At 44.7% G+C, this 17,110-nt stretch overlaps 1 protein-coding gene across 2 annotated transcripts in view; it reads left to right on the top strand.

Moving 5' to 3' along the window:
* KANSL1L (KAT8 regulatory NSL complex subunit 1 like) overlaps positions 1-17,110 on the top strand; it is a 206,986-nt gene that overhangs the window by 155,933 nt on the left and 33,943 nt on the right. The window contains exons 15-16 of one of the 2 annotated variants that reach the window (XR_012244986.1): positions 6,724-6,920; positions 15,758-15,832. Coding sequence is in view for 1 of the 2 variants with exons in the window: in XM_073633544.1 (XP_073489645.1) it covers positions 6,724-6,873 (150 nt within the window). In the remaining variant the exon portion in view is untranslated. Of the gene's footprint in view, positions 1-6,723; positions 6,921-15,757; positions 16,561-17,110 lie in introns of those variants that run through there. The other variant, XM_073633544.1, reaches the window with a different exon arrangement.

Below are 17,110 nucleotides of genomic sequence, written 5' to 3'. Positions count from 1 at the left end.
CAAGCCCTCCTTTTGAGGGGATGCCCCCACTCTATTAGGTGGGGGGAGGCTGCTCCAATTTGTGGAAAAAACACAAGGAAAGGAGGCGCCTCTAAGTGCAGTATTTAAAACCAGATTTAATAAAAAACTCTGTGCAGAACACTCACATTTAGTAGAAAAACATAAAGCGTGTAATGTAGTTAAAATCCAAGGAAAGGGGGGTCCATCAGATCCATCACAACAACGCTGGGTCCTGCTGTGCGTACGGCTTTTGCTTGAGCACCGCTGAAGCCGATCGCGGTGACGGAATTCCAAAGCGAGGCCTGGGACGCTGATGGAAGGCAGGCGCGGAGCTGTGACGTCACTGGAATGCGACGCGTTTCATGAGCGTACGGGCTACGATGTCACGGTAGCCGCGCTCCTTCATCAAAGCTACAGGTGGATCGAGGGAATGACTTAAGAAGAGGATAGGGGCGGGGACTGGAGAAAGAAGGGGAGGACGGAAAAGCAGATTGACAAGAAAAAGGGAGAGGGGAAACGTTTCCCCTCTCCCTTTTTCTTGTCAATCTGCTTTTCCGCCTCCTTTCCTTGTGTTTTTTCTGCAGATTTTTGGGGCTTAGGTTCAGCTCTTCCAGGAAAGCAGCCATCTGTGTGGACTTTGAATTTTTGAGTCTGTTTGCCCACATAGACTTTTTATGGACTTTATTAGTCATAATTACCTATTGTCATTTACATAATGGGAACATAGGAATACCCAGCCTTTTTGCGCCTTTACTTGCTTACAATCCAATTTGTGGACATTTGGAGAACAGTGGTGCAGGACGAGTGGGTCACCTCAACAGTGTACCGCAGTTACAAGCTGGAATTACGGAGGTTCCCTCCTCAGAGGTTTGTAAGATCCCACGTTCCTGTGGATCCTCCGAAAAGAAACTTATTCTTTCAAGCACTAGAGCAGTTAGTGCATCAGGGAGTGATCATACAGGTTCCAGGTCCGAAAGAGGCACAGGGTTTTATTCGAACCTGTTCACTGTTCTAAAACCAAATGAGGACATGAAGCCAATCTTGGACCTAAGATCCCTGAACCAACTTCTGTTAATCCAATCCTTCAGGATGGAGTCAGTTCGCTCGGCAGTAGCCTCATTCCAGATGGGAGACTTCTTAGCCTCCAGCGATATTGAGGAAGCGTATTGACAAATACCGATCTTTCAGCCTCATCAGAGGTTCCTGCGATTTGCAGTAGAGGAAGGTCATTTCCAGTTTGTGGCACTGCCCTTCGGGCTTGTCACAGCACCTCGTGTGTTAACAAAGATCCTAGCACCTGTACTGGGTCTTTTAAGGGTGCTCGGATACTTGGATGACATCCTGCACAGAGATCACTCACTACAGGCCCTGGAACACAGTGTAGCCTGCACAGTGCTGTATTTAGAAAAAGTCAGCCTTGAGTCCAGCTCAGAGTCTCAAATATCTAGGTCTGACCCTGGATACAGTCCAGGCAAAGGTATTTCTGCCACCCGTAAAGATCTGTGCCCGGAAGGATCAGGTGCGTCTGGTAAGGGGCACCAGGCAACCCTCTATTTGGCTCTGTATGAGTCTTCTGGGCAGGATGGTGTCCTCCTTCGAGGCAGTTACCTACCCTCAATTCCATTCCAGACCTATACAACAAGACATCTTTTCGGCTTGGAACAGGAGAGCATAAGCCCTGGATTACCCCATGTCCTTATCTACCCAGGCACGCTTAAGCCTAAGCTGGTGGTTGCAGGATCGGAACCTGCAAAAGGGAAGATCCTTCCTCCCGGTGTATTGGAGAGTACTGACCACAGACGCCAGTCTCTAGAGGTGGGGAGCGACCCTACAGGGGCTCATAGCTCAGGGGAGATGGTCAGGGACAGAGCAGAGCCTGCCTATCAACATCCTGGAGTTATGGGCGGTACTTCTGGCCCTGCGGTCCTGGACAGTAGAACTTCAGGACTGCCCCATCAGGGTTCAGTCCAAGCATGCCACTGCAGTGGCCTATATCAACCACCAGGGTGGTACCAGGAGCCGTTCAAATCAGGAGGAGGTGAACCACATATTAACCTGGGCAGAGGGACATGTTCTATCGGCGGTCCATATCCCAGGTGTAGAGAACTGGAGAGCAGATTATCTCAGCCGCCAGCAGATCTGCCTTCCAGCAGATCTGCCTACACCCAAACCTGTTTTGGAAAATCTGCCAACGTTGGGGATGGCCAGAGTTCGATCAATTTCAGGTTCAACAACAACCTACAGTAGTTTTTGTCCCGAACAAGGGATCCCCTGGCAATCAGAGCAGATGCTCTTGTAGATCCATGGAATCAGTTCTTCCTGGTTTATGCTTTCCCCCAAACCCTCTCCTTCCACATTTGTTGTGTGGGATTCCGGGAGAGGGGGTTCCAGTCATCCTGGTGGTACCAGCCTGGCCCAGAAGGCCCTGGTTTCCAGAGATTGTGAGATTGCCAATAGATGGGCCATGGACAGTTCCACACCACCCCAATCTACTGTCTCAAGGTCCTATATTCCACCCCAATTTAGAGTCTCTAAATTTGACGGCATGGCTATTGAAGCCAGGGTGTTATGGGATCGTGGCATCTCGGGACCAGTGGTGTCTACCTTAGTGAATGCCAGAAAAATGGCCGCTAGGAAGATATATTATAAGGCCTGGAAGACTTTTATATTGCTTGGTGTGAAGCCAAAAAATGGCATCCTCGGAAATACGTGATTGAGAGAATTCTCTCTTTTCTACGGTCGGCTGTGAAAATCAGTTTGCCTTTAAGTACAATCAGGGGTCAGATTTCAGCCTTGTCAGTATTCTTCCAAAGGCCCTTAGCCTCCCATTCACTGATCCGAACCCTTATGCAGGGGGTAACTCGTTTGCTCCCCCCCCCCCCATTAGGTCACCTATGTGTCCTTGGAACTTAAACCTGGTACTGTGTTACAGAAACAATTGTTTGAGCCCATCAAGGAAATTCCATTAGTCTTGCTGTCACACAAGCTAGCCTTCCTAATGGGCATCACCTCGGCTAGAAGGGTGTCGGAGTTAGCGGCCCTTTCTTGCAGGGAACCATACTTGATCCTTCACCACGACAGGGTCATGTTACGATCTGTTCCATCCTTCTTGCCTAAGGTGTTGTCGCCCTTTCATTTGAATCAGGACATTGTTTTGCCTTCTTTTTTCTCTCAGCCTCGTTTGGCGGAAAAGAAACGACTGCACTCCTTGGATGTAGTGTGAGCAGTCAGAGTTTGTCTAGATCTGCAGAGATCCAAGGGTCAGACTCCTTTTTTGTTTTACCAGAAGGACCCAAGAAGGGGCAGGCAACTTCCAAAGCTTTTATTGCCAATTGGGTCCGCCAGTTGGTCATTCAGGTCTATGGTCTGAATTGTAGGGCTCCTCCCTTTAGGGTGAGAGCTCATCCTACCAGGGGTGTAGGAACATCCTGAGCTTTTCACCATCAGGTATCTGTGGCTCAGATTTGTAAGGCTGCTACCTGGTCTTCAGTACATATGTTCACAAAATTTTACCAAGTGGATGTTCGAGCAGCCAAGGATTCGGCTTTGTACTGCGGGCTGCCGTATAGGTCTGATGGCTATTGTTTTGGCAGGGTGTCTCCCTCCCCTCAAGGCTATTGCTCTGGGACGTCCCAATAAGTAAGGAATAATAGCTTCACTCTGTGTCAAATGATGTACTTAAAGAAAAGGATTTTACAGGTAAGTGTGATGAAAAAATCCTATTATTTCCAGCCTTGATTGTATGTTTTGGCAAATAGATGGGAAGGCTTATAGAAGCTTAAGGTCTCATGCACACTTAAGCTCAAAAAGACTGCTTTTACAGACATTTTAGCTTTTTATTTTCTCTGCCTCTAAACTCCTCTCCATGTTAACCTATGTATCCATGCACACTATAGGCATTTACAGGAGATTAGAGGTAGAAAACAAAAACCATCACTTGTGCGTTCAGGAGAAGAGCTCTTACGCATAAAAAATGCCTGATGCGGGTAAACGCGCATTAACGCTAGGGGATTTTAGCCTTTTTTTATTTCAGTGGCCAGAATAAATTTATATTCCTAAATGCTCCTAAATGTGCTTGAAAAACGCAGCTTTATGCCGCGTACACACGATCGGACTTTCCGACGGAAAATGTTGGATGTGAGTTCCGCCAACAAATGTTGGCTAACAGGTTCTCAAATTTTCCGCCAACAAAACTTTGTTGTCGGACTTTCCGATCGTGTGTATACAAGTCCGTCGCACAAAAGTTCGCGCATGGTCGGAATCAAGTACGAGCTGGAAGCGATTAGTCTTGTAAAACTAGCGTTCGTAATGGAGATATCTCATGACTATTGAACTTCCTTTTTATCGGCTCGCTGTAAGTCTTGTACGTCACTACGTTCATAATTGTTGGCCAACATTTGTGTGACCGTGTATATGCAAGACAAGTTGGAGCCAACAACCTTTGAACAAAAATCCACGGTTTTGTTGTCTGAAAGTCTGATCGTGTGTACGGGGCATAAGAGTGTTTTTGCAACTGCTTTTTTCCTGCCAGAAGAAAAGCGTTTAGAAGAGCCCCAGTGTGCATGAGGCCCTACAGTGATAAAGTTCATAGATCTGTTGCTGAGGGAGAAAGAGAATCAGGGAGATAAGATGCTTTCCTTGTAAGTTTAACCCCCACCCAGCCTTTTAAGAGCTTCTAAATGCTGGGAGGTGGGCTTTCGGGTCATGTGACTGCTGTGGTTGGCTGTCACAGCGGTCATATGATCGGAAAGCTCTGATCGCAAGTATGCATCAGGAGTTTTTCAGTTCCTGTTGGCAACTGTGGTGGGAGCGAGCAGGGCACGCACTCAGCACAGAAAAGTGTTTACATAGGGCTGCATATATGCGGCCTCTCTGTGGTAAAGCCCACCCACGAGCGGCCGTGTATGTGCGTACCATCAGCGGGAAGAGGTTAACTCTTGTGTCTCTTTGGCAGCAGTTTGTCCTATCACCTCTCCTGCTTTTCTTTTCTTCCTCCCTAATTTGTGTTCCCTCCACACAGTCTGACATTCCTGTTTCTCTGATTTTAGGCACAGAGCTGAGAACAGAGAGCAACTGAGCATGTGCAGAGGATTTGAGCAAATGAGCATGTGCAGAGGATACTAATTTTAAATAGTATAGCCACTTGTTTTGAATTTTTTACTTTGCTCTACCTGGAAAAGGGGCCAGCCTGAAGTGAGGTATCAGGACTTTATTTTCGGACTAAATTTCCACTTTAAACTCCTCACGCCCACACTATAGCCGAAAGATGGCTACAGCGCAGGCCTGAATTGCCGGGCCTAAATTACATCCATGTACGTCCTCCCAAGCATGCGCTGCCTGCACGCCCCGCTCTGTGATCAGCGAGTACATGAGATTAGGCTGATCACAGATAGGAGTAAGGGGCCGATCCAGTCCCCTTACAACATGATCAGCTGTCAGCCAATGAAAGCTGATCACCTGATGTAAACAGAAGATCATAATCGGCTTTTTTTCCTCATGCTGACAGTGTGAGGAGAAAAAAAAATTCGATTACCAGCTTCTGTCAGTGGGACCTCGGTACTGCACACGGACACCCACTGCTGCCAGTGCATAACAGTGCAGCCTATCAGTGCCCATCAGTGCAGCCTCATCAGCACAAATCAGTGAAAGAGAAAAATTACCTGTTTGCAAAATGTAATATCAAACTATAAAAACTGTTTGTTTTTTTTCAAAATTTTTGGTCTTTTTTACTTTTTTTTTTTTTTTTAGCAAAAAATTTTAAAAAATGTTAAAAAATTAATTTGGGTACAGTGTTGCATGACCACACAATTGTCATTCAAAGAGTGACAGCGCTGAAAGCTGAAAATTGGCCTGGGCAGGAAGGGGGTTTAAGTGCCCAGTAAGCAAGTGGTTAAGTTGATCAAGAATAGCTTTCACTTTGTTCACACTGTAAGGAGCTCTGGAGAGGGTTCTGCCAATCACAGGCTTAGCAACGCCCCTCCAACCTGTGTCTATGATGTGTATGTGCTGGGACTAACAGGGAGGTGAAGCCTCCATCAATCACCTTATATCCCACCCTCATAGTGTTTAGCAATGGGAGGACATGGAGGAGGAGAAGGGAGGGGACTGTCCTTTACCACTGTGTATACCCCCACATGTGTGATTCTATAGTCACATGGGCTGCACAGATAAACTTGAGCAAATGAACAGATTAGAAGGGAAATTAAACTGCAGCATGCTCTGTAGATGTTAACGGCTGGTCTACACAATCTCAAGCTACAGCAGGGACACAGACAAGGAGAGAAAGAATAAGGATCAATCAGGATTTTTGCATTCTACGGAAAATAAATGTGCTAGTGGATTAGTAAAAACACAATGTAATATAGCATGTATTGACATTTTTTGATGATTTGAGTTAAGGCCCCTTTCACATTTGTGCGACCTGAAAGTTGCGTGATTTTGCCGAGACTTGAAGCAATGCCTGTGTAATGTTGAGGTCTATGGACCTCAAGTCGCATCAAAGTCGGATCAAAGTAGTGCAGGGACTACTTTGAAGTCACACAGATATGAATAGTACTCATTGGAAATCATGGGGTACAACTTGTCATGCGACTTTGCAGGACAAGTCGCACAAGTGTGAAAGGGGCCTTAATGACACTTTAAAAGTCAAATGTTTTGTTATTTTTTGGGGGGTTGTTTAATGGTTGAAGAGCTTAATGTGCATTAAATGTATTAATCTGGCAGGTTGAGCAGTGGAAGCAAAGAGTATTTCCTTTAAAAAAGGCCGCTCTGGCCTCGGTGAACATGCACAAATCGGTGCTGAACACTAGTCAACTAACGCATGTGGAAAATGAGCGGCAACATTCTCAGACCAGCGTGAAGAACCAGTCATGATGCAGTCATCACTTACAATCATGGAAACAATCCATAGCTTGATTAAGGTATGTCCCAACCAAGCCCCCCCCCCCAATAGTTTTTGCATTTGTCAGGTGACTGTCCTGTAAAATGTGAGTTTAAATGGAAATTTATAGTCTGCTCTGGATTCCTTCATGTAGCAATAGTGTCCCACAGCTCAGTAGTAATCCAACATTGTTCTGTAAATGAAATATTTTGCTATTCAGATACTGTGGTTCTCACTAAAAGTACATGAGAGAAATAATTCATTTTAATTAAAGCTGAACTCCAGGCACGAAAAAAATCTACCGTGTGTGCACAAAATGCCTTTGCAAACACAGTTATTACCTTGTGAACGTGGCAGTGATCTCATCACTGTGCTGTCCCTAGATTGTGCAGACAGTAGCGCTGTGGGAAAGACTCAGCAGCTCTCCTCACTTAAAGTGATACTAAACACGCACAGTTTAATTTACATTGTCCCACTATGTGGATGATGACACTGTAATAATTTTAACCACTTAACCCCCGGACCATTTGGCTGTCCAAAGACCAGAGCACTTTTTGCAATTCGGCACTGTGTTGATTTAACTGACAATTGCAAAGCCATGCAACGTGGCTCCCAAACAAAATTGACGTTCTTTTTTCCCCACAAACAGAACTTTCTTTTGGTGGTATTTGATCACCTCTGCGGTTTTTATTTTTTGCACTATAAACAAAAAAATAGCAACAATTTTGAAAAAAACACATTCTTTTTTTACTTTTTGCTATAATAAATATCCCCAATAAATATATAAAAAAACATTTTTTTCCCTCAGTTTAGGCCGATACGTATTCTTCTACATATTTTTGGTAAAAAAAATTGCAATAAACGTTTATTGACTGGTTTGCGCAAAAGTTATAGCGTTTACAAAATAGGGGATAGTTTTACGGCATTTTTATTAATAATTTTTTTTTACTAGTAATGGCGGCAATCTGCGATTTTTATCGTGACTGCGACATTATGGCGGACAGATCGGACACTTTTGGCGCGATTTTGGGACCATTTACATTTTATACAACGATCAGTGCAATTAAAAATGCATTGATTACTGTGTAAATGTGACTGGCAGTGAAGGGGTTAACCACTAGGTGGCACTGTATGGGGTTAAGTGTGTCCTAGGGAGTGATTCTAACTGATGGGGAAGGGGCTGTGTGTGACACAACACTGATCACCGCTCCCGATTACAGGGAGCTATGATCAGTGTCAGTGTCACTAGGCAGAACGAGGAAATGCTTGTTTACATCAGCATTTCCCTGTTCTTCCTCTCCGTGAGACGATCGTGGATATCCCCGCGGACATTGAATCTGTTGCGGCGCGCGTGCCCTCAAACCGCTTCTTAAAGGGCAACGTACAGGTACGTTAATCTGCCTGTACGTGCCCTTCTGCCGACGTATATCGGTGTGAGCTGGTCGGCAAGTGGTTAATACAAAAAAAAAAAATAAAAAATTTAAGTGCCTTTTTCCTAATCAATATACAGCTGTCACATGACCCAGCTTTTTCCCAGCCTGTCTGCAGAGAAACATAAGCAGGAGGAGCTTCTAGTGCTCTGCTGCTGGTCACATGTTCAAAATAAATAAAAAAAACTGCCTTTTGGAGTAAAAATAAACAAATATCAATAACCTGTTTTAAATTGTCATATAAATATATATATAAATAATATAGATATATATAGATATCTATATCTATATCTATATCTATATCTATATATATATATATATATATATATATATATATATATATATATATATATATATACAGTGGGGACGGAAAGTATTCAGACCCCCTTAAATTTTTCACTCTTTGTTATATTGCAGCCATTTGCTAAAATCATTTAAGTTCATTTTTTTTCCTCATTAATGTACACACAGCACCCCATATCGACAGAAAAACAGAATTGTTGACATTTTTGCAGATTTATTAAAAAAGAAAAACTGAAATATCACATGGTCCTAAGTATTCAGACCCTTTGCTGTGACACTCATATATTTAACTCAGGTGCTGTCCATTTCTTCTGATCATCCTTGAGATGGTTCTACACCTTCATTTGAGTCCAGCTGTGTTTGATTATACTGATTGGACTTGATTAGGAAAGCCATACACCTGTCTATATAAGACCTTACAGCTCACAGTGCATGTCAGAGCAAATGAGAATCATGAGGTCAAAGGAACTGCAGAGCTGAAGAACTGAAGAGCTCAGAGACAGAATTGTGGCAAGGCACAGATCTGGCCAAGGTTACAAAAAATATTATGCTGCACTTAACGTTCCTAAGAGCACAGTGGCCTCCATAATCCTTAAATGAAAGACGTTTGGGATGAACAGAACCCTTCCTAGAGCTGGCCGTCTGGCCAAACTGAGCTATCGGGGGAGAAGAGCCTTCATGAGAGAGGTAAAGAAGGACCCAAAGGTAACTGTGGCTGAGCTCCAGAGATGCAGTCGGGAGATGGGAGAAAGTTGTAGAAAGTCAACCATCACTGCAGCCCTCTACTAGTTGGGACTTTATGGCAGAGTGCCCCGACGGAAGCCTCTCCTCAGTGCAAGACACATGAAAGCCAGCATGGAGTTTGCTACAAAAAAAAAAAAAAAAAACCTGAAGGACTCCAAGATGGTGAGAAATAAGATTCTTTGGTCTGATGAGACCAAGATAGAAGTTTTTGGCCTTAATTCTAAGTGGTATGTGTGGAGAAAAACAGGCACTGCTCATCCCCTGTCCAATACAGTCCCAACAGTGAAGCATGGTGGTGGCAGCATCATGCTGTGGGGGTGTATTTCAGCTGCAGGGACAGGACAACTGGTTGCAATTGAGGGAAAGATGAATGCGGCCAAGTACAGGGATATCCTGGACGAAAACCTTCTCCAGAGTGCTCAGGACCTCAGACACGGGGCCAAAAGTTTACCTTCCAACAAGACAATGAGCCTAAGCACACAGTTAAAATAATGAAGGAGTGGCTTCACAACAACTCCGTGACTGTTCTTGAATGGCCCAGCCAGTGCCACAACTTAAACCCAATTGAGCATCTCTGGAGAGACCTAAAAATGGCTGTTCACCAACGTTTATCATCCAACCTGACAGAACTGGAGAGGATCTGCAAGGAGGAATGGCAGAGGATCCCCAAATCCAGGTGTGAAAAACTTGTTGCATCATTTCCAAAAAGACTCATGGCTGTATTAGATCAAAAGGGTGCTTCTACTAAATACTGAGCAAAGGGTCTGAATACTTAGGACCATGTGATATTTCAGTTTTTCTTTTTTAATAAATTTGCAAAAATGACAACAATTCTGTGTTTTTCTGTCAATATGGGGTGCTGTGTGTACATTAATGAGGAAAAAAATGAACTTAAATGATTTTAGCAAATGGCTGCAATATAACAAAGAGTAAAAAAATTTAAGGGGTCTGAATACTTTCCATCCCCACTGTATATCTATAGATATAGATAGATAGATAGATAGATAGATAGATAGATAGATAGATAAATATCTCTATCTGTGTATATATCTATCATATCTATAGGTGTATGTGTGTATAATCTCTAGATATAGATAGAAAATGCTGCCCCCCCCACTTGCCACTGTTGCCTGCCACAAGAGGCGGCCTGTCATTTGCCACCATTACCTGTCACCAGATGCAGTGTGTCACTTGCCACCATTGCCTGTCACCAAATACAGTGTGTCACTTGCCACCATTACCTGTCACCAGATGCAGTGTGTCACTTGCCACCATTGCCTGTCACCAGATGCAGTGTGTCACTTGCCACCATTGCCTGTCACCAGATGCAGTTTGTCACTTGCCACCATTGCCTGTCACCAGATGCAGCCTGCCACTCATAGCCTGGCTCTCTTTCCCTCCCCTTCAGCTGGGCAGGCTGGGGGCTGCAGTTTCCTTAGGATTGCAATGGTCCAGCCAGTTCTCGGGACTACATGTCCCATAATCCTCTTTTTTTTTTTTTTTTTTTTCCCTGGCCAATGGGAGGAAAAGAGGGAAGAAATATAGCGGCTGTCCTGGCAAGCGCTGCTCCCGAGAACAGCAGCATGAAGGGGTGAGGGAGGGGGGAAAGAAGAGCTCGCAGCTGCTCTCTCTCCACACACACACAGCCGCTCTAATCTCCTGCTATTTTGCTGCCCATTGATAGAAGGGGGAATGTGCAGGAAACAGAGCCCTCTTCTGACAGCGACGCCTTAAGCAGGGTTGAGGAGGCAGGCAGGTTTTTGATCCTCAACCCGCTCACCACTCCTAACATTTACTGAGGGGCACATACAGGGAGGAGGTGGGTGGAGCTAGCGGAGGAAGAACAAGTTAAATCCTCCTCTGCAATGAATGCTGGGGCATCTCTCTCCTTCTCCGCCTGATGTCACTGGTTGCTAGATGCCAGGCGGGCTGCGGCTAGCAACCAGTTTGGGCATGGAGCCAGGGGCCGCTGGTGAGACCCTTAAAGTGGGTCTCGCCACTGCAGCCAGTGACAGTGGCAATGCAGTGCAAAGATTATAGTGCACGCTAGAGGGAGGGAACCTTAAGTCCTCTGGTAGTGCGTCCCTCTTAAAAAGTGCTTAACCACTTCAATACCGGGCCAATTCTGACACTTTGCTCCTACATGTAAAAATCATCATTTTTTTGCTAGAAAATTACATAGAACCCCCAAACATTATATACATTTAGCAAAGACCCTAGAGAATACAATGGCGGTTGTTGCAACTTTTTATCTCACACAGTATTTGTGTAGGAATTTTTCGAACGCGTTTTTTTGGGGAAAAAAACTGTTTTGTGTTAAAAAAAAACATAACAGTAAAGTTAGCCCAATGTTTTTACATTTTGTGAAAGATGAAGTTACGCCGAGTAAATAGATACCTAACATGTAATGCTTCAAAATTGCACACGCTCGTGGAATGGCGCCAATGTTCGGTACTTAAAAATCCCCATAGGCGACGCTTGAAATTTTTTTACTGGTTACATGCTTTGAGTTACAGAGGAGGTCTAGGGCCAAAATTATTGCTCTCGCTCCAACGTTCGCGGCAATACCTCACATGTATGGTTTGAACACCGTTTTCATATGTGGGTGGGACTTGCGTATGCGTTCGCTTCTGCGTGCAAACACACGGGGACAGCAACGCTTTAAAAAATTTTTTTTTTTTTTTTATTGTTAATTATATTTTATTTTTTTTATTTTGACACTTTTTTGAAAAAAAAAAAAAAAATTGATCACTTTTATTCCTCTTACAAGGAATGTAAACATCCCTTGTAATAGCAATATGACATGTCAGGTGCTCTTAATAGTGAGATATGGGGTCAATAAGACCCCATATCTCACCACTAGGCTGGGAAGCCTGAAATAAAAAATAAAAATAAAACGATCGCCGCTTCCCAGCCGAAGCGGCGCCGTTTTTTTGAATGGAGAGGCCGGGCGTGACGTCATAACATCGCGCCCGGCCTCCGACGATCATAGAGACTCCGGGGACCATCTGGTCCGCCGGAAATCTCTATGATCTACATCCGGCGCCGGCGGATCCACTCTCCGCCTCACCGATCGTAACGGTGAGTCGGAGCAAGCACCGGAGGGGGGGGGAGTCCCCTCTCGCCTCCCATAGGAACGATCAAGCGGTGGAACGGCCGCTATGATCATTTCTATGGTGTAGAGATTCGCCGTCTGAAACCGGCAATATCTGAATGATGTCTGTAACTACAGGCATCATTCAGATATACCCGCCCAAAGCCCAGGACATCATATGACGTCCGTGGGCTGGAAGTGGTTAAACAAGAGGTCACAGAACTTGTTTAAATCAGAATAACCATCTTAAAATGGAATCTGGCAGTCATACATTAATCCAGCAATGATTTATGCCGCGTACACACGAGCGGACTTTACGGCAGACTTTGCCCGGCGGACTTTTCAACGGACTTTACAACGGACTTTCTGAATGAATGGACTTGCCTACACACAATCAACCAAAGTCCGCCGAATTTGTACGTGATGACATACGACCGGACTTAAATAAGGAAGTTCATAGCCAGTAGCCAATAGCTGCCCTAGCGTGGCTTTTTGTCCGTCGAACTAGCATACAGACGAGCGGACTTTTCGACCGGACTCGAGTCCGTCGGATAGATTTGAAACATGTTTCAAATCTAAGTCCGTCCAACTTTTGAGAAAACAAAGTCCGCTGGAGCCCACACACGATCGATGAAGAGCTGAAATGACACATTGCAAAGCTCAGAGAGGAGAGCTCTGGCAGCTGATTGGAGGGAAGGGACATACCTCCATTCAGACAGGAACAGAGCCAAGGCTGTCAGTCAGCTGGAAATCCCTCCCTTGTCAGTTTTTTTTTTCTTTTTTCTCTTGGTGTCAGTAAAACCTGTCAGTAGCTATTGTGCAGAGAAACAAAGCAGCAGACAGAAATAACACTTATGCCCTGTACACATGATCGGACATTGATCAGACATTCCGACAACAAAATCCATGGATTTTTTCTGACGGATGTTGGCTCAAACTTGTCTTGCATACAAAGTTGTCAGAAAATCCGATCGTTCTGAATACGAGGACATAAAACACGTACGTCAGGACTATAAACGGGGCAGTAGCCAATAGCTTTCGTCTCTTAATTTATTCTGAGCATGCGTGGCACGTCGGATTTGTGTACACATGATTGGAATTTAACCGATCAGATTTTGTTGTCGGAAAATTTTATAGCCTGCACTCAAACTTTGTGTGTCGGAAATTCCGACGGAAAAAGTCAGATGGAACCCACACACGATCAGAATTTCCGACAACACAATCCGATCGCACTTTTTCCGTCGGAAAATCCGACCGTGTGTACAGGGAATCAGGGGGTTATTTATGAAAGGCAAATCCATTTTGCACTGCAAGTGCACTTGGAAGTGCAGTCGCTCTAAATCTAAGGGGTAGATCTGAAATGAGGGGAAGCTCTGCTGATTTTATCATCCAAACATATGCAAGCTAAAATGCTGTTTTTAATTTTCCTTGCATGTCCCCCTCGGATCTACAGCGACTTTACTTCCAAGTGCACTTTCAGTGCAAAGTGGATTTTCCTTTAGTAAATAACCCCCTTAGTGTTCTTGAAACAAGTACACACTTTAGGACAGGTGTCAAACACAAGGCCTGTGGGCCAAAGCCCTCCAGGCCATTTCATGTGGCCCTTGCACCACTCCTGCAGCTGAGGTACCCCCTTTATGCAGCCGTGGAGAGACTTGTCTCAGCAGTCAGCAGCAAAGAGGAGGACAGAACTCCTACAGCTCCTGCTCTTCTGTGCAGCCACAGTACCCCCTTGTTTCCCCCTCCCCTGGCCTCAGCATTCAACAGACTCTGGCAGCTGAATCCAGCCCTCCTCCAGACCCTGCACTTGCACAAGGTTGGTGTGTGGGGGGGGGGGGTGCACTGTGATACAATTCTAAGTATTATTATTATTATACAGTATTTATATAGCGCCAACAGTTTACGTAGCGCTTTACAACTTGAGGGTAGACAGTACAAATACAATACAATTTGATACAGTAGGAATCAGAGGGCCCTGCTCCTTAGAGCTTACAATCTAAGAGGGAAGGTCAAGAGATACAAGAGGTAATAACTGTGGGTGATGTGCTGATTGAGAAGATAAATGTACAGTTGTTAGGTGGGGGCCAGATAGGCTTCTCTGAAGAGATGAGTTTTCAGGGATCGTCTGAAAGTGGATAAAGTAGGAGAAAATCGGACGGATTGGGGTAGAGCATTCCAGAGGATGGGGGAGGCTCTGGAGACGTCCTGAAGGCGAGCATGGGATGAGGTGACAAGGGAGTTTGAGAGCAGGAGGTCTTGGGAGGAGCGAAGAGAACGATTAGGTTGGTATTTTGTGACTAGGTTAGAGATGTAGCTAGGGGCCAGGTTGTGGATGGCTTTGTAAGTTATAGTTAGTATCTTGAATTTAATTTGGTGACTGAGTGGCAGCCAATGGAGGGATTGGCAGAGGGGTGTAGCAGACGCTGAGCGGTTTGTGTGGTGGATGAGCCTGGCCGCAGCGTTCATGATGGACTGAAGTGGGGATAGCCTATTTAGAGGTAAACCAATGAGGAGGGAGTTGCAGTAGTCAAGGCGGGAGATGACCAGGGAGTGGATTAGAAGCTTTGTGGTGTCATTGGTTAGGAAGGGGCGTATCTTGGAGATGTTGCGAAGACAGAGGCGGCAAGCTTTGGATAGTGATAGAATGTGGGGTCAAAAGGTTAGTTCAGAGTCCAGGATTACACCTAGGACCTTGGCGTGGGGAGATGGGTTGATAGTTGAGCCGTTGATCTTGATAGGGACATCAGGGGAAGTGGCACCTGAGGGAGGAAATATCATGAGCTCGGTTTTGGATAGGTTGAGTTTGAGAAAGTGATGTGACATCCAGGCTGATATGTCTGCTAGTAAGTTGGTAATGCGTGAGGAGACAGATGGAGAGAGCTGGGGGGTGGAGAGATAGATTTGGGTGTCATCAGCGTAAAGATGATATTTAAAGCCGTGGGAGGCAATCAACTGACCCAAGGAGGTGGTGTAGATTGAGAAAAGGAGAGGTCCGAGAACAGAACCTTGGGGGACCCCAACGGAAAAAGGAAGAGGAGAGGAGGAAGTAGAGTTGTAAGTGACACTGAAGGAGCGGTGGGATAGGTAGGATGAGAACCAGCGAAGAGTACAGTCACGGAGACCAAAGGAGTGGAGTTTTTTGAGGAGGAGGGGGTGGTCCACTGTGTCAAAGGCAGCAGAGAGATCCAGGAGAAGTAGTACAGAATAGTGTCCATTGGCTTTAGCCATTAGTAGGTCATTTGAGAGTTTAGTATGTTTGTACTCAAAGTGGAGTTGCACTTAGGTGCTTTGCATCTCTTTCTACAGGTGAAGATGAATAACAAAAAGGTGAAAACCTGCAAAGGACCAAGTGGCCAGTCTAGACCTGTTTCTGCTGCCATGGTGTGTCTTACACTAGGAACAAGGACTTTGTGGTCCAGAAAAGCATTCAAAGACTGACAACTCAAGCACTTAAGCTGTGTTTAATGGGTGCTCAGGTGGAGATGCCCAGATATGAGGCTACTTATTTATTTAATGTACCTGTATACATTTGCTGTTTCAAGTGGGTCATACATTGTTGTAAATGTTAATGTTTTTAGGCCCTCCTGCTTTTTATAACTACATAAAGTAGTTGCTTTAGGAACAACCCTGAGTCCCACAGCATGATGCTTAGAGCACTAATATATAGTAACCTTTGGGAAGCCACACCATGCAATTCCCTAGCTCTCTGTAGTCAGTCTGCTATGTATCTTTCTGATTGGTTGCTATGGTTTATTGTATAACATTACTCATTACAGTGTGCAGGGCACAATGACAATGTGTCTGCCCCAATCTCATTATACTCATCTTACTAGTGACTCCTTGCTGTTCGTTCCTTCTCTGCTGCAGTCCACATTACCCTGCACTTCAGGGTATAGAAAAACGACAGTGCAAGCACTGTCACCTGACTAAAAGACTAATACCATTGCTCTTCAGAGTCAAGGACACCATTCATTTCAAAGGAGGAAGTAGCAGAGAGAGATATGGCAAGATACATATAGGGGGGGCTTGAAGACACAGGTTCACTTTGCCCTGCATGAGCAAGGTGACTTTATCCTTTAAATAAAGGCCTTTGCTTTATTTTTATTTTATTCTGTTATCTTTATAGTTTCCTATTTCACCATTGTTAACTTTTACAATACTTCATGTGAGGTTTGAAGGTTTATTCCACAAAAGATATTTCAGTTGTGATAAGGTGCTGGCAGGTGGAAAAATAAACAATTTTTTCTTTCTCGTCAATTGAAGAACACAGGAAGCCGTATACTGCTGCCTACAGAAGGATTGGATATTGGCAAACAAAAAAAAAATCTGTTGGCCATCCCAAGATAACCCTTCCATCTCCGCATGCCTCTGTTGTTTAACTAGTGTCTTAGAAGAATAGACATAATTTACAGCTTTGCTAAGAAAGTCAAATTTGTTTTTTGCTAGCCTGATTTCAGCCAGAAACCCTTAATCAAGGTTCCTTACAACATAGCTACTTGAGCAGGTTTCAACATGTCAGTTATCCAAACTGGCCTTTTCTCTAGCTTTGGGGTGCTGTACCTGGACACCCTTGTACTTCAGGGACTGGATTTTGTGTTAAGTGCTTTCCATTGTTCTGGTAACAAAATAGCTGCAAGGTGCTTTATACAGTATGTCCAG

Source organism: Aquarana catesbeiana, linkage group LG06 (assembly GCF_042186555.1).
Source record: "Aquarana catesbeiana isolate 2022-GZ linkage group LG06, ASM4218655v1, whole genome shotgun sequence".
Taxonomy (NCBI): domain Eukaryota; kingdom Metazoa; phylum Chordata; class Amphibia; order Anura; family Ranidae; genus Aquarana; species Aquarana catesbeiana.
Note: the sequence above shows the minus strand (reverse complement) of the source record. Positions and strands in the feature narration are given on the sequence as shown.